This window comes from Heteronotia binoei, chromosome 11, assembly GCF_032191835.1.
Source record: "Heteronotia binoei isolate CCM8104 ecotype False Entrance Well chromosome 11, APGP_CSIRO_Hbin_v1, whole genome shotgun sequence".
Classification (NCBI taxonomy): Eukaryota; Metazoa; Chordata; class Lepidosauria; order Squamata; family Gekkonidae; genus Heteronotia; species Heteronotia binoei.
In genome coordinates this window covers 82,285,881-82,303,648 of record NC_083233.1, presented here as the reverse complement: position 1 = coordinate 82,303,648, position 17,768 = coordinate 82,285,881, and the positions used below count along the sequence as shown (strand labels likewise).

The window sequence follows — 17,768 nt, the reverse complement described above, 5'->3', positions numbered from 1 at the left end:
TCACTGCTTAACATTTTGTTCCCTCTAGTGGCTGATTCGATGCACTGGTTTATATCTGGCATAGAAACCTGCCGTTTAAATCCACAGAGAAATATGCTGAACATCAACCACTGTAATATGGAATTGGCCATTAGAGGGAGCAAAACACACGTGGAACAGACAACTTCCTCCCCTCCCCCCCCCCTCCCGGCACATGGAACCCCTTGTGTGCTTCCACGGCTGCCAGCCTCAGACATGGGCCTCATGCAGCAGTCCCAGTTAGTGCCAGAAAGGTCCCTTGTTTGAATACAGCCACTCAAAGGGGCACTAACCTGCCTGGCCCTCAGGGCCACTTTGGAGTGCTCGGTTTTGCTCAGCTGCGTGAGTTCATTAAGAATAGCCATCAGCTCATCCGTCAAGGTGGGGTCTCTGCCACAAAGGTGATCCTGTGTATGAAGTTACAGACACGCACACACAAACGACGTCACACTGGGTGTTTCAGCCCACATTTTCAAAGGCATCCCAATCAGAAAAGACTAAAACTCATTCAACACCATCATGAATGCGCTGCGTAAAACCAGCCGCTACACAAAACAGTCAAGCTCTAAAAGAGGGAATCCCAGCTTCAAACACCCCACAGAATGGGGGAGGGGGAGAACCTTCCCAAATCAAGTCCAATGAGGACAGAGAAAGAAGTCTCTTCGGAAAATGGATTCCACAGCAGAGAGGCTGCCACCTTTAAACGGTCAAAAGCAGGATGGCCAAACTTGCTTAAGAAGAAGATGATATTGGATTTATATCCCGCCCTCCACTCTGAAGAGTCTCAGAGCGGCTCACCATCTCCTTGACCTTCCTCCCCCACAACAGACATCCTGTGAGGTGGGTGGGGCTGGAGAGGGCTCTCACAGCAGCTGCCCTTTCAAGGACAACCTCTGCCAGGGCTATGGCTGACCCAAGGCCATTCCTGCAGGTGCAAGTGGAGGAGTGGGGAATCAAACCCGGTTCTCCCAGATAAGAGTCTGCACACTTAACCACTACACCAAGCTGCCCTTTCCAGGACAACCTCTGCCAGAGCTATGGCTGACCCAAGGCCATTCTAGCAGGTTCAAGTGGAGGAGTGGGGAATCAAACCCGGTTCTCCCAGATAAGAGTCCGCACACTTAACCGCTACACCAAATTGGCTCTTAATGTAAGAGCCACATAAAATAAACAGATGCTTGGGAGCCACCAGGAAGGAAGGTGGAAAGAAAGCAACTAAAAGGGAGGGAGGGAGGGAGAGGTGGAAAGAAAGCAACTTTAAATGCATTTTCCAAGTTGCCGGCTGCTTTGGCTTGGAGAAGTGATTTAAAGAGAGAAATGCCTTATCCAAGCCAGTCAACAGAGCAGTAGGGATTTTGAGAGTCACACAATTTGTGTGAAACAGCCACAGTTTTGCCACCCCCGTCAAAAGCAACACTGAGCATCATGCCCAGAAACAAACAGCTTCTCTAGCATAAACGATGGATCCAGTCCAACCCCAGGCTCCTGACTGGCAAGGCTCAGCTGAACCCCATTGTAGGTGGGCAGCAGAATGTCCTTCAAGAGCTCTGCCTTCCCAGCCCATGATCCCGTCTGACTCTGCAAGATTTATTTTTAATTTGCCCATTCTTTGCCATTTACCCACAGCAGCCAGGCTGTGATTCCTGACTTCTGCTACATCACCAAGAAGATACAGACCTGAGTGTCTTCGGTGTATTGAACAAAATGCGGTTTCTGGATGTTAACATAAGAACATAAGCAAAGTCATGCTGGATCAGGCCAATGGCTCATCCAGTCCAACACTCTGTGTCACCCAGTGGCCAAAATATATATACAGTGCGGCTAATAGCCACTGATGGACCTCTGCTCCATATTTTTATCCAGTCCCCTCTTGACGCTGGCTATGCTTGTGGCCGCCACCACCTCCTATGGCAGTGAATTCCACGTGTGAATCACCCTTTGAGTGAAGAAGGACTTCCTTTTACCCGTTTTAACCCGACTGCTCAGCAATTTCATTGAATGCCCACGAGTTCTTGTATTGTGAGAAAGGGAGAAAAGTCCTTCTTTCTCTACCTTCTCCATCCCATGCAGAATCTTGTAAACCTCTATCATCACCCCGCAGTCGATGTTTGGAAACAGACAAGCTGCTTGCTCAGAAACCAACCACATATTCTCCCAGGAACTGCCCATGCGGGGAATTATTAGGAAGGGAATTGAAAACAAATCAGCCAGTATCATAATGCCCCTGTATAAATCGATGGTGCGGTCTCATTTGGAGTACTGTGTGCAGTTCTGGTCGCCGCACCTCAAAAAGGATATTATAGCTTTAGAGAAGGTGCAGAGAAGGGCAACTAGAATGATTAAAGGGCTGGAGCACTTTCCCTATGAAGAAAGGTTGAAACGCTTGGGACTCTTTAGCTTGGAGAAACGTCGACTGCGGGGTGACATGATAGAGGTTTACAAGATAATGCATGGGATGGAGAAAGTAGAGAAAGAAGTACTTTTCTCCCTTTCTCACAATACAAGAACTCGTGGGCATTCGATGAAATTGCTGAGCAGTCAGGTTAAAACGGATAAAAGGAAGTACTTCTTCACCCAAAGGGTGATTAACATGTGGAATTCACTGCCACAAGAGGTGGTGGCGGCCACAAGTATAGCCACCTTCAAGAAGGGTTTAGATAAAAATATGGAGCACAGGTCCATCAGTGGCTATTAGCCACAGTGTATGTGTGTATATAAATTTTTTTGCCACTGTGTGACACAGAGTGTTGGACTTGATGGGCCGTTGGCCTGATCCAACAGGGCTTCTCTTATGTTCTTATGCTTCCACAGGAAGTGCTGCCTTTTCCTTTGAGAGATTTTCCCCCATGTTCCTGTCAATCATCCTCCCTTCCCCCTTTCTACTCACAATCAACATGGTCACCAAGAGGTTCTTCTTTGCCACCTGGGCGTGGGAGAAGATGCATTCGAGGACAGGGGTCATGTTGGGCATGTATTGCTCACGCAGGCTGATCACACATTTGTCGTAGTGAGCTGAGGAAGGCAAAGAGAAGCAGCTCTCTTCACTGACAGATGGCCTTGCCAATAAGATGAAAAAGAACTGCAGATTTATACCCCACCCTGAATCAGAGACTCAGAGCGGCCTACAATCTCCCATATCTTCTCCCCACACAACAGACACCCTGTGAGGTGGGTGGGGCTGAGAGGGCTCTCACAGCTGCTGCCCTTTCAAGGACAACCTCTGCCAGAGCTATGGCTGACCCAAGGCCATTCCAGCAGCTGCAAGTGGAGGAGTGGGGAATCAAACCCGGTTCTCCCAGATAAGAGAGCTTTGGCTGACCCAAGGCCATTCCAGCACCTGCAAGTGGAGGGGTGCGGAATCAAACCCGGTTCTCCCAGATAAGAGAGCTCTGGCTGACCCAAGGCCATTCCAGCAGCTGCAAGTGGAGGAGTGGGGAATCAAACCCGGTTCTCCCAGATAAGAGAGCTCTGGCTGACCCAAGGCCATTCCAGCACCTGCAAGTGGAGGGGTGGGGAATCAAACCCGGTTCTCCCAGATAAGAGAGCTCTGGCTGACCCAAGGCCATTCCAGCAGCTGCAAGTGGAGGAGTGGGGAATCAAACCCGGTTCTCCCAGATAAGAGAGCTCTGGCTGACCCAAGGCCATTCCAGCACCTGCAAGTGGAGGGGTGGGGAATCAAACCCGGTTCTCCCAGATAAGAGAGCTCTGGCTGACCCAAGGCCATTCCAGCAGCTGCAAGTGGAGGAGGGGGAATCAAACCCAGTTCTCCCAGATAAGAGAGCTATGGCTGACCCAAGGCCATTCCAGCAGCTCCAAGTGGAGGGGTGGGGAATCGAACCCGGTTCTCCCAGATAAGAAGAAGAAGACTGCAGATTTATACCCCGCCCTTCTCTCTGAATCAGAGACTCAGAGCGGCTTACAATCTCCTATATCTTCTCCCCCAACAACAGACACCCTGTGAGGCGGGTGGGGCTGAAAGGGCTTTCACAGCAGCTGCCCTTTCAAGGACAAACTCTATGAGAGCTCTGGCTGACCCAAGGCCATTCCAGCAGGTACAAGTGGAGGAGTGGGGAATCAAACCTGGTTCTCCCAGATAAGAGTCCGTGCACTTAACCATTACACCAAACTAGTTCTCCAGCTGTCTGAGAGCCCAAGCATGAACATATGAAGCTGCCTTCTACTGAATCAAACTGGGAGCCAGTTTGGTGTAGTGGTTAAGTGTGCAGACTCTTATCTGGGAGAACCGGGTTTGATTCCCCACTCCTCCACTTGCAGCTGCTAGAATGGCCTTGGGTTAGCCACATCTATTACAGGAGTTGTCCTTGAAAGGGCAGCTGCTGTGAAATCCCTCTCAGCCCCACCCACCTCACAGGGTGTCTGTTGTGGGGGGAGAAGACATAGGAGATTGTAAGCCGCTCTGAGTGTCTAATTCAGGGAGAAGAGCAGGGTATAAATCTGCAATTCTTCTTCTTCTTCTCAGTCCCTCAAAATCAATCTTGTCTACTCAGACTGGCAGTGGCTCTCCAGGGTCTCCAGCTGAGGTTTTTCACGCCTATTTGCCTGGACCCTTTTTTAGTTGAAGATGCTGGGGATTGAACCTGGGACAAACAGGTTGCTTACCTGTAACTGATGATCTTCGAGTGGTCATCTGTGCAGTCACACACATGGGTCTTGCCGCAGGCAATGAATCCATTCCTCGGAGTTCCAATAGCTCGCCTATAGCGCTTTTGGCGCGCTCCCCTCCCGCCCTGGGGAGCAGGCAGCGACCGCGCATGCCTGGAGCGGGGGGGGAGCGCCCATTCCACTCAGTTTCTTCCAGCCGCCGCTGACATAACACAGTACAGAGTTAAATAACAATCACAGGAAGCCAGCAGCGGGGAAGGCTGGGTGGGCGTGTGTGACTGCACAGATGACCACTCGAAGATCATCAGTTACAGGTAAGCAACCTGTTTATCTTCTTCGTGGTCTCTGTGCAGTCCCACACATGGGTGACTAGCCAGCTGAGTAACCTGGAGGAGGGTGCTGGTAAAAGAAGATAGTTAGTCACATAAGAAAACAGATCATGTTCCAAGACATAGAGGCAGAAGCGAAAACACTCACCATACTTCAGTGGAAGATGGATCGGAGAACTGCTTGGCCGAAAGAGGCGTCTCGTCTCGCACGAACGTCCAAAGCGTAATGGGAGACGAACGTGGAAGGAGAGGACCACGATGCAGCTGCACAGATGTCCTCTAAGGAGACGCCCTGTAGAAAAGCCGAAGACGTGGAGACCGCTCTAGTAGAGTGGGCCTTGAGGCCTTCGGGAAGAGGCTGTTTAGCCAGTTCGTAACACAACCTGATGGCACTAACTACCCATTTGGATAGTCTTTGGGTAGAAATTTTGTGTCCTTTACGTGGTTTACCGTAGGCCACAAACAGGTTAGGGTCCTTACGGAAAGGTTGTGTGCGATGCAGATAGAAGGCTAGCGCCCTTCTGACATCCAGAGAATGCAGGGATCGCTGTCCCTGGTCCGACGGGTTAGGGAAAAACGTTGGTAACGCAGTGGAGGTAGACAGATGAAACTTGGAGACAACTTTGGGGAGGAACGTAGGATCCGGTCTTAAGACAACCTTGTCCCTATGAAAGATGGTGTAGGGAGGGTCATGTCTGAAGGCACATAAGTCACTTGCCCGCTTACCCGAGGTGAGGGCTATTAGCAATGCTGTCTTCCAAGAAAGAAGATTGAGCTGTATTGTCGCCATGGGTTCAAAGGGCGCCTTCATTAGACAGGAAAGAACAAGGGATAAACTCCACGTTGGGACGAATGGTTTAACCGGTGGATGTAGGTGCAGCATTCCTTTGAGGAAGGATTTAGATAAGGGGTGAGAGAACACTGTCCTGCCGTCGATAGTGTCATGGAATGCCGAGATGGCAGACAGGTGTACTTTAAGTGAAGAGTAGCACAAGCCTGATTTCTGCAGGGATAGGAGATAATCTAGAATCAGGTTTAGAGGTGTTACCTCAGGAGTCAAATGATAGGGTGCAACGAAGGAACAAAAGCGCTTCCATTTGCGTTGGTACGAGAGTCTAGTGGAAGGCTTCCTTGCGTTGAGAAGAATATTGGTCACTTCTGTGGAGAGGCAGGTGAGTGTATCCTCCAAGCAGTGAGGGCCAGAACCCGAGGGTTGTGATGAAGTACCTGGCCGTTCGCCTGCGATAGAAGGTCTCCCACGATCGGGAGGCGGCGGTAAGTGTGTTGTGACATTTGCAGAAGTTTGGTGAACCATGGTTGCCGTGGCCACCACGGTGCGATAAGGATGCAGTCCGTGCCATCCCGTGCGACCTTCGTCAACACGCGTGTCAGTAGGGGGGTTGGCGGAAAAATGTAGTGGAGGGGACCTCTCCAGAGATGTAGGAAGGCATCGTCGCCCTTCCTGCAGTAGAAGCGGTGACATTTGGCATTGTCCCTGGAGGCAAAGACGTCCACCCTGGGGGTCCCGAAGCACCTGAAAATCCGACGAAGGTAGGTCAGATTGATGGACCATTCGTGGTCGTCTATACGTATCCTGCTTAGGGAGTCGGCCAATACATTCTGTACACCTGGGAGGTGGATGGCGGTCATGTGGATGCTGTGTTTGATACACCATTCCCAGAGCAGTGTGGCTATGCGACATAGTCGAGGGGATCTGGTGCCTCCCTGCTTGTTTACATAAAATACTGTCGCCATGTTGTCCGTGGAAATCTGGATGTGGCGACCCGCAATGAGAGGAAGGAAGGATTGAAGAGCTCTGTGTACTGCAATCAGTTCTAAGCAGTTTATGTGCAGGGTCCTCTCCTGAGGGGTCCAGAGACCTCTGACAGTCTTGCCTTCTAAGTGGGCTCCCCATCCCCACATGGAGGCGTCTGTTGTCACGATAGCTGTTGGAGTAGTTGGTAAGAACGGCATGCCCTCGAGGAGGTTGTCGAGGCTGGTCCACCAAGTGAGAGAAGGAAGGACTCTCCTGGGGACGGTGAGCAGGGTGCTCTGAGGTTGCACGTGAGGCCGGTAGGCACGTACGAACCAGAGCTGAAGTGGTCTCATTCGTAGCCTGGCGAAGAGGAGGACTGCTGTAGTAGCGGCCATCAGACCTAAAAGACGCTGAATAGTTAGGGCCGGTTGGATGGGATGTAGCTGGACCATCCTGGCAAGGGTGATGATTGTCATAGCACGGTCCTCTGGAAGGAAGGCACGGTGTAAAGAGGTGCGAAGATAGGCCCCTATGAAGCAGAGATGTTGAGTGGGGGTGAAGTGCGATTTGGTGACATTCACCCGCAGGCCTAGAGACTCCAGGAGGAGAAGGGCTTCGTGAAGATTGGCCTCGAGCTGATTTGGAGTAGGTGCAATGAGGAGCCAATCGTCTATGTACGGGAAGACTGTGATGTTTCGCAGTCGAAGAGCCGCTGCCACCACCGCCATGCACTTGGTAAATACCCTGGGTGCAGTGGAGAGGCCGAATGGTAGGGAGATGTATTGATAATGATGTTGGCCGATCGCAAACCGGAGGTATCTGCGATGCTGAGGTCGGATAGTCACATGGAAGTAAGCGTCCTGAAGATCTAGGGAAGCCATCCATGAATCCTTTGGAATCAAGGGCAAGATGGACTGCAACGAGATCATTCTGAATTTTCTGTACTGGATAAATTTGTTCAGCTTCCGAAGATCTAGAATAGGGCGCTTGCCTCCATCCCTCTTGGGGACCAGGAAGTACCTTGAGTAGAGTCCCATTCCCCGATGTTGGAGGGGAACCGGTTCTATGGCTTTTTTCTGGAGCAAGTCCAGAATCTCGTGATGGAGGTGATGGGATGGAGGGGTAGCCACGAAGTAGTGGTGGCGAGGCAGCGAAGCGAACTCTATTGCGTACCCCAGACGTACGATGGTGAGTACCCAGGAGTCGGTCGTGATTGAAGTCCAAGTCCTGTAGAATGGGGAAAGACGCGTGGGGTAGGGTGACTGAATGGGGAAGTCAAAGAGACTGCTTGGTAGGGGGGGATGATTTTTTGGACTGCTGAGGGCGTTGCCTTTGCTGAAAAGAAGGCTTCTGTTGCGCAGGTCTTCTTTTCCAGTATTCAGACTGTTTAGGAGAACGCTGGCGTCTTTGGAAAGATGGTTTCCAAGGTTGTTTGCGGCCAAACGGTTGCGAAGCAGGTTGAGAGACTCCTAGGCGCTTGGCCCGTTTACGCCCGTCATCAACAGAGGACAAGACCTCATCAGTAGAGGCATGAAAGAGGCCGAGGCCATCAAAGGGAAGATCCTCTATCTTCTGCTTGATGTCGGGTTGAAGATTAGTGGATCTCAGCCAAGCATGACGACGCAGGGCAACTGAAGAGGCGAAGACACGGGATGAACAGGAGACCGCATGTCGAATCGAATTAATTTGTTGTTTGGAGACCCTGGAGAGTTCGGAAACCAGGGCTGATGCTGTTCTCTGAGAGGAGTCGGGAAGCGATGGTATCAGTGGTGTGAATTGGTTCGCCAGATTAAAAGTATAAGCAGCAAAATAAGCCAGGTAATTGTTAAGCTTCGAGTTGGTGGAGGCAAGTGTGAAGATTTTCCTTGCCAAGGTGTCTAATTTCCTTCCCTCACGATCCGGCGGCGCGGGATGCCTGGAGGGTTTGGCCTTCATGGCAGAATGAACGATGATAGAGTTCGGAGCTGGATGTGAGGCGAGGAACTTAGCGTCGGGGGCATGGACTCGATAGAGGGAGTCCAGCCTCTTAGAAGTGGGAGGTACCGATGCAGGTTTGTCCCAAGTCTCCTGAAGACCCTCCAGGTGCACCGGTAGCATAGGAAGCAAGGACCCGGGAGGGAAGTCTGATTGCACCAGGTCATGTACCATGTCCGACACTTTGGGGGAGTCCGCCTGGAGAGGTATCTTCAGTGCCTCCGCCATAGAAGTAATAAGGTTGAGATACGCTTTGGATGCATCAGACGGAGAGAGCCTGAGCTGTTGCGCAGAGTCCGAGGGGAGAGATGGAGAGTGGTCCTCCGAATCCGAAGAGGCTGGGGAGTCCCCACCCGAGGAAGAGGCTCCCGTGGAGGGGGAGGGTGGATGAACAGTCGGTTCCGAGATGGGGGCTGCAGGCTCCGAGGTCTTGGGAGGAGACCGAACTCGAGAATCCGGAGCCACGGATACAGTGGCAGAAGCAGTACGCGGTTTAGCCACGTCTCGGTACCGAGGGTGCTCACGGCGTTGATGCGAGGGGCCAGCCTCTTGTTCAGATGATAGGAGGCGGTTGAGGAGTCTGGGTGAGTACTCGAAATGGCTTCGAGGGTCACGAAGTCGAGAAGGGCGGTCGAAGTGGAGCTGAGGTGAATCCTCATGTCGGGTTGTGCGAGCGTAACGAGACCGAGGCGAACCGCCATAACGGATCCGTGGAGTAGCGGGATCACGGTGGAAGTAGGAGTCTGACTCCTGATATCTACGATGGATGTCCCACTCGGAGTGGGAGCCGGAGCGGTGACGGGACCTGCCCTGTCGAGGTGAGGGCGATCTGGATAGAGAGTATTCATATCGCCTCCTGGAGTAGTAATCTTGCTGTTCATAGTAGACCGAGGAACCGGAGTCGTGGCGGCTACGCGGAGAGCGTGATCGAATTCGAATCCGATGGGAGGAGACTTGCGTTGCCGATTCACGGTACAGCGGAGAGAGTGCAACATCATGGAAGGAGTCAGGTCGCAAAGATGGGCGTAGGTAAGTCTGTGTCGGGTCGGTGGTACGGTCGGGTTCAAGGATGTCAGAAGGTACCACGCTGTGTACTGAAGGCGATCGGGATCGAATCGGAATCACCTCCACGGCCGTGGAGGTGTGAGGTGTAAGCCGAGGCATGTCCGTGATGACGTCAACCGGGGTCGACAACTCGGACGGCAGGAGTGGTTGAGCTGAACTCGATTGAGCAGTCGAGGACATGGTGTTACGGGGCTTTATGGGCGCCGCGTCCGCTGACTCGGAATGACGCGCCGGTTCGGAATGGTGAGGTTTCTTAGGCGCCGAATCCGAGTGTCGAGCCTTCTTAGGCGCCGACTCCGATTCGGAATGACGCAGCTTTTTCGAAGACTTGTGGCCGGCTTCGGCGTGCTTCGAAGGTCGTTTCCCGGACTTGTGCGTCTTTTGAGACTGAGGCGCAGCCGGGGCAGCCGAATCTCCCGCTCGAGGTGGGGGAGGCGGCGAGTCGGAAGTGGGCATAGCCCGCAGGGACCGTTCTAAGAGGAAAGCCTGTAGTCGTGCAGCGCGGTTTTTGCGTGCCTGCTTGCCGAAGTTCGCACAATGCGGGCAAGCGTCGACTCGATGGCCTTCCCCGAGGCAAAAAAGGCAGTGACTGTGGCCGTCTGTGGTGGGAATTTTAGCCCCACAGTGCCTACACTTTTTGAAAGTAACCTTCCCTTCCATACGACCCGGACGGTGGGGGGAAGGGAGGGAAGGGAGGGAAGGGACGGGTAGGAAAAAGAGAAGAAAAGCGCAGAAACGGTTTTTTTTTTTTTTTTTTTTTTTTAGGACGAAACGGGGGAAGAGAGAACGATACCAGTCAAAGTAGAGATGAGATGAGCTGAGGAGAGACGAGCTAAGGAAGAGCGCAGCGAGGAAGGTGTTGTCCGGGCGGCGGAAAGGAAGAAACTGAGTGGAATGGGCGCTCCCCCCCCGCTCCAGGCATGCGCGGTCGCTGCCTGCTCCCCAGGGCGGGAGGGGAGCGCGCCAAAAGCGCTATAGGCGAGCTATTGGAACTCCGAGGAATGGATTCATTGCCTGCGGCAAGACCCATGTGTGGGACTGCACAGAGACCACGAAGAAGATCTTCTGCTTACCAAGGAGATGCACTACCACTGAGCCACCGTTACTCCCCATGAACATATGAAGCTGCTTTCTACTGAACCAGATTCTCAGTCCATCAAAGTCAGTCTTGTCTCCTCAGACTGGCAGGGGCTCTCCAGGGTCTCAAGCTGAGGTTTTTCACACCTATTTGCCTGGACCCTTTTTTAGTTGAAGATGCCGGGGAATGAACCTGGGACCTTCTGCTTACCAAGCAGATTCTCTACCACTGAGCCACACAGCCCTTCCCCACTAAGCTGCCTTCTACTGAATCAGACCCTCCTTGGTCCATCAAAGTCAGTATTGTCTACTCAGACTGGCAGCGGCTCTCTAGAGTCTCAAGCTGAGGTTTTTCACACCTACTTGCCTGGACCCTTTTTAGTTGGAGATGCCAGGGATTGAACCTGGGACCTTCTGCTTACCAAGCAGACGCTCTACCCACTGAGCCACCGTCCCTCCCTATGGCATGGACTCCCCTCACCTTACCTTGCTGGAACTGAGTCTCCACCTGCAGGTATCGCCTCAACAAGTCTAACACCACGGATTTCATGTGGCCTCGGATGCCGCTGCGGTACCTGACAAGAGGAGAGAGAGAAGCTGCCAGCGCAACAAGGTGCGGTTCTAACATCTACCACAGTTACAGCACAGATACCAGATCAGCTTTTTATCACAGAGACCGAGCAGGATGGGCATAAACAACATGTTTCCACGAAGCTGCCTTCTACTGAATCGGACCCTTGGTCCATCAGGGCCAGAACTGCCTAGTCAGACTGGCAGCAGCATATCCCCCAGGGTGTCTCAGATACAACACCTTTCACATCACCTCCTGCCTAATTCTTTCAACCGGAGATGCCGGGGATTGAACCTGGGACCTTCTGCATGCCAAGCAGAGGCTCTGCCACTGGGCCATGGCCCCTTCCCTGAACAGGTGGAACTCTTTGACAACCTTTAAATCTTTTGACAAAAATCATCTTCCAAGGGGCTGAATCTGCCGTCAGCTCTCCAGACGTGTCTTTGAATGCTGAAAAGTAGCCACAGGGTCAAGAGGCAAAGTATAGCTTAGACCAGGGTGAGAGCACGGGGGCAAGCTGAGTGAGTCTGAGCTAGCCCCCAGTTTTTTAGCCTCTGGCTCGCACGTTTGTCTGAGCGCAGGAAAGCTAGCCCCAGAGCACACTAATTGATGCAGGAGCTCACAACTTGAATGCCAGGAGCTCACAAAGTAGAATTTTTGCTCACGAGACTCCACAGCTCAGAGAAAGCATTCCTGTCATCCCCCCTTTTTTAGAAAAATATAACAGATAAGTGCTTTATTTCTACCAACTCCTCCCCTTCCAGCTATTGGCTGAGCTGCTGTGATGTCACTAGAACAATCAAAAACAGTCTAACTGTGGAGGAGAAGTGAAGTCCATAGAATGCCTGACGAACCTTCCAGTTTGTGCGTAAGAAGCGGAAGGTCAGTTGGGGCAGGGGAAGAAAGAGAAACGGCACAGGCCATAAGGCCAGGAGGGTTTGTTGGAACGGCTTCCTCCAAACTCACCTCTGAACCAGCTGGACAATGCTCTGAGTGTTCATGAAGAAGACTTCGCGCTCAGATTTCCGCTGCAGGGTGGCGGCGTGGCTGTCTAAGATGCTGGCAATCTTGAAGAGGGAAGGAAAGGAGGAGAAAACAGAGAGGCGCACAAAGAGACAGCTAGATATCCCCGGGGATTAAGAACAATGCATCGAACACCAGCCATTCCCTCAGCAGCCTCCAGCTGCGTGCCCATCGCATCTGCCTACCGCGCCTGGGGAAAACAGGGCAACCCTTGAGGCGTGACCCTCACCTGCTGGCTGGGGAACTGGCACAGCACAGAGGTGATGTTGCTGGCGTACTGGGCCATCACCTTCCGGATCGACTTCTCCACCGTTGGCGGGATTCGGCCTGAAATGCTCGTCATGATCTCCTGCAGCTCCAGCAGAGGGAGGGAGGGGTCCCGCAGGGTTTTCATCAGTTTGCCGACCCATTCTTTGATCTGAGCCCCAAAATAAAAAAACGGGTTACCCATGACACACAGATCTGGAACAGAAAAGCTGCGGACTGACTGTCTGGGAAAAGCCAGCCTAACATCCCACCACAAGTAGCCACAGTGATATCCGTACCACCAATTAACCCAAAGGGGGAAGCTCTAATGCAGGGGTCCTCAACCCCCGGGCCATGGCCTGTTAGCGACTGGGCCATGAGTTGTGTAATTATTTCATTATTTTATTACGTTTGTATCCTGCTGATGGGCTCAGGGCAGCTATAGATTGCAAAGTAGTAGTAATAACAACAGTAACGACAATAACAATAAGAAGACGACGACGATGACATTGGATTTATATCCGGCCCTCCACTTCGAATTTCAGAGTCTCAGAGCAGTTCACAATCTCCTTTGCCTTCCTCACCCCCTGTGAGGTGGGTGCGGCTGAGAGAGCTCTCCCAGAAGCTGCCCTTTCAAGGACAACTCTGTGAGAGCTCTGGCTGACTCAAGGCCATTCCAGCAGCTGCAAGTGGAGGAGTGGGGAATCAAACCCGGTTCTCCCAGATAAGAGAGCTCTGGCTGACTCAAGGCCATTCCAGCAGCTGCATGTGAAGAGTGGGGAATCAAACCCGGTTCTCCCAGATAAGAGAGCTCTGGCTGACTCAAGGCCATTCCAGCAGCTGCAAGTGGAGGAGTGGGGAATCAAACCCGGTTCTCCCAGATAAGAGAGCTCTGGCTGACCCAAGGCCATTCCAGCAGCTGCAAGTGGAGGAGTGGGGAATCAAACCCAGTTCTCCCAGATAAGAGAGCTCTGGCTGACCCAAGGCCATTCCAGCAGGTGCAAGTGCAGGAGTGGGGAATCAAACCCGGTTCTCCCAGATAAGAGAGCTCTGGCTGACCCAAGGCCATTCCAGCAGCTGCAAGTGGAGGAGTGGGGAATCAAACCCAGTTCTCCCAGATGAGAGAGCTCTGGCTGACTCAAGGCCATTCCAGCAGCTGCAAGTGGAAAAGTGGGGAATCAAACCCAGTTCTCCCAGATAAGAGAGCTCTGGCTGACCCAAGGCCATTCCAGCAGCTGCAAGTGGAGGAGTGGGGAATCAAACCCGGTTCTCCCAGATAAGAGAGCTCTGGCTGACCCAAGGCCATTCCAGCAGCTGCAAGTGGAGGAGTGGGGAATCAAACCCGGTTCTCCCAGATAAGAGAGCTCTGGCTGACCCAAGGCTATTCCAGCAGCTGCAAGTGGAGGAGTGGGGAATCAAACCTGGTTCTCCCAGATAAGAGACTATACACTTAACCACTACACCAAACTAATAAAGTGCACAACTGTAACATTCTGAAACCATTGCCCCCCCCCCCCCCGAGCACGGAAAAATTGTCTTCCACAAAATCGGTCCCTGGTGCCAAAAAGGCTGGGGACTGCTGCTCTAATGGAAAGAGCATGTGCCTTATGAAGCCAAGTTCTTTCCCACCAGAAAGTCCACCTCGGGTGTGACCAGATGGCAGCTTCCGACACTGCCAGAGGGCATGAGGAAGGCCTAGAAAGAGCTCCTTGCTAGAAACTATGGGTGGGTGTGTGGGTGTGACAGGCCATCAAACTGCATTCAGCTCATGGTGACCCTAAGAATAAACAACCTCCAAAATGTCTTCTCGTTCACAGCCTTGTTCAGGGCTTGCAGATCCCTTGACGAGGTCTGCGTTGAGATGCCTTTAGTCTCCAAGGCCTTTTTGCACTCTCTTGTAGGGTAGAGAAGGGCTTCAGACTTTCTCCAGTTTAAAGTCAATAAGCCCCTCTTCCTCAGGCACTTCCAAGAGACTTTGTTCTCCAGGAGAACCCCGAAGGAAACGTCCTCACCTTGGTGCTGAAATACGGCTCGGGCAAACAGTATCCGTTCATGACGTTCATTAAGCTCTCCAGCACGTTGTGGAAAACCTGGTGCAGTTTTTCACCAAGGATGGGCAGGGTCTGCTGTGGAGGGAGTTCACCTGTGTACAGCTGGGCCTAGGAGCAGATATCGGGGAGCAGAGAGAGGACAAAGAAAAGCTTTCAGATAAGCCCTGGGAAACTGGGAGCTAAACCTGGCCTATCAGGGACCCCAGCTGGTCCAAAAGTTGCTTCTAGAGAAGACAATATTTTGGGGGATTTTGGGGGGGGGGGGAGGGAGGGGAGAATTTAACCCCTCCAATGTACTTTTTAAAATCTTTTTCAGATTTTTCTGCAAACCTGGGGAGTCTCCCAAGTTTGCAGAACCAGGTTTTTTTGTGTAGCAGGAATTCCTTTGCATGTTAGGCCCCACCGCCCTGATGTAGCCAATCCTCCAAGAGCTTCCAGGGCTCTTCGTACAGGGCCTAACTGTAAGCTCCAGGAGGATTGGCTACCTCAGGGGGGGCATGGACTAATATGCAAAGGAGCTTCTGCTACAAAAAAAAAAGCCCTGTGCAGAACTATGTTTTTGATCAGTATGGGCCCAATCCATGGATTTTTAGCCTCAGATTAATCCACATTTGACTATTCAAATACAGCAGGGGTAGCCAACGGTAGCTCTCCAGATGTTTTTTTGCCTACAACTCCCATCAGCCCCAGCCAGCATGGCCATGCTGGCTGGGGCTGATGGGAGTTGTAGACAAAAAAAATCTGGAGAGCAACCGTTGACCACCCCTGGAATAGAAGATTTAAACACACAGCAGCTGCTTTTTACCTCATCTCCCTGGCCAAGCCCTCTCAAAGGCATCCAAACCCAAGGCAAATGCCTCCCCGGTCATTTCTGGAGGGCGAAGACATGGGCAGCTGGTTTGACACGGCCCAGCAGGATGGTCCTCTTTCTCCTGGTCCCCTCCGCTCACTCACCAGGTGGACTTTGCTGGGGTCATCCAGTTCAAGCCTGGCGACGACGCAGCCGGCCTCCAGCAGTGTGCCCGGGCGCTTCATGTAGTGTAGGATGCCCGCCTCCTCCACTTCCAAGACCATCACCATCTTCATGACCTTATCAGAGAAGGACAACATCACGGTAAGCAGAGGGGTCCTTGGGGTGCCTGCCAAGGGTTTTGAGAAAACGGGTGGGGCAGCAGGGCTTCTAAGCAGCCACTAATGAGCAGATTGGCTGCACGAGTTTTTAAAAACACGGCATTGTGCAGCAGCCTCCTCCACCGCACAAGGACCTTCACTGTGTAACTGAAGGGAAGCCGCAGCAGCCGTTTTGTAGCTGCATCCACCACATAGTGCCAAATTTCCAAAAGAGCCTGCAGGCTCTGAAAAGGCTGGGGACCGTGGTTCTACGACAAGGCCTGTGAGTAAGAGATTTGCATTCAGCAGGAAATTCAGGAACACAGCTTTCACACCACGGAAATGAAGTCTCTAACCCTGGCTGGATCCCACAAACAAGCTAGAATGGATCCTGACCCCGGCACAGGAAAGTCTCAGGGCCAAAAGACACACGATGTGTGATGTGGCTCCGTTGACAGGTGCCCAACCTGACTCTTTCACACGTTCATGTGCAGACTAACCTTGAAAGACTTTCCCATTGCTCCATGTAGCTCCAAGAGTTACATGGGGGCAGAGGGGGAGGTGTTAGGCTTCTCTCCCAAACCACTTTCACCAGGGAAAACAATCATAAAAGGGGAGGGGGCTGTGATGGACATGTGGAGCCCAAGGAATGGACAAATAGCCCCCACCCATGGCTATTTTCAGTGGTGAAAATGTTGCAGAAAGGAAACATGAAGCTCCCCCTTCACCCTCACAGCATCAGAATCCAGGGTGTATGAAGCACTTTGAATACCCAAAGCCCCATATAAATGCTAGCTATTACTACTGTTATCAGGTACAGAGGTTTTATTTCTTGGCATCACTCTTGCTCCACATAAGCAAAAAGCAGAATTTCACCACACACAACTTGCATTTGTCTTTACTTGTTACAAAACAGTTGCCACCTCACACACTTGAGGGCAAGGCAGACCTGTAAAATTCTGGCAAATGTTTTTTTCCCAGTGCCCTGATTTCCGTGGCTACCTCGATTTCTGCATAGCTGTGACCTGCACAGACATGGCCTCCATCTTCTACGGTGTACTGTAGCAGCTTTCCAGTGGAAGGAGACCGAAGTAAGGTTGGATCATTCTCCTTTTCAAAGTCGCAGGTTTTATTGCCCACCGTGACGCGGTACCTGAAAGTGAAAAAGAAGCAGACAGAGAGAGAGGAGAAGAAACATGGGCTGCTTGTTGCAGAGAACAATGCCCACCTAGCTTTGCAGGTGCCAAGCATGGGCCCCAGGGGATCCCTGCCCTAACCCATCTTTCGCATACATGTCACAAGTAACTTTTCTTGGTTCACCCCCAGACTGTGTTGCCAAAAGGAACACGCACACCCCCAGAGCAACTCAAGGGGCCCTCCGCCTACCTACCGGTCAGCTTCTTCTTTCATATATGTGGTGTAACTATTGCCATCGTAGGAGAGCAGAAGTCCCCCGTCATTCAACCTGTGCACATCAATCTCAATGTGGGTATTATTCATAATAATCACATAGGTAGTCAGCGACTGCCGGGCAACCTGTTTGAGGACCGCAGGAGAGAAAGGCTTTTTTTGCATCCTCCGGAAGGTTCAGATTTAGACACATCTATGAAAACACGGGGGTGGGGGGCACCCCTTTTTCCTCTGCCCAGCTCAAACATGTTTTCCATCCCAGCCTAGGCAGGATTCAGTCTTTTATGGGCATTACCTTCAAAGTGTATTTCATGCCTTCATAAATAAGTTCCACATCGACTGTGTTTAGAAGGGAAGCGGCTGGCAGAACCTGACCCCTGAAAAGTGAACAGATCTTTTTGTTCTCTGCACACATCGAGATCTTACGAGTCATTTTTTCCTCCCCTGCGGAGGCAGGTCGTCATACTAAAGGGTATATTACAAAACAGCTTAAAGCATTCCCATAGCTGATCTCT

General features: G+C 51.9%; 1 protein-coding gene across 1 annotated transcript in view; it reads right to left on the bottom strand.

Annotated features, from left to right (window-relative positions):
• Positions 1-17,768, bottom strand: part of ACACB (acetyl-CoA carboxylase beta) — a 117,583-nt gene that overhangs the window by 48,997 nt on the left and 50,818 nt on the right. Inside the window, exons 17-26 of the mRNA XM_060250399.1 lie at positions 17,549-17,630; positions 17,234-17,379; positions 16,846-16,996; positions 15,688-15,822; positions 14,695-14,841; positions 12,666-12,854; positions 12,380-12,480; positions 11,329-11,417; positions 2,906-3,030; positions 312-425 (exon numbers count right to left, since the gene is read on the bottom strand). Of these exons, the coding sequence (XP_060106382.1) occupies positions 312-425; positions 2,906-3,030; positions 11,329-11,417; positions 12,380-12,480; positions 12,666-12,854; positions 14,695-14,841; positions 15,688-15,822; positions 16,846-16,996; positions 17,234-17,379; positions 17,549-17,630 (1,279 nt within the window). The remainder of the gene's footprint in view (positions 1-311; positions 426-2,905; positions 3,031-11,328; positions 11,418-12,379; positions 12,481-12,665; positions 12,855-14,694; positions 14,842-15,687; positions 15,823-16,845; positions 16,997-17,233; positions 17,380-17,548; positions 17,631-17,768) is intronic.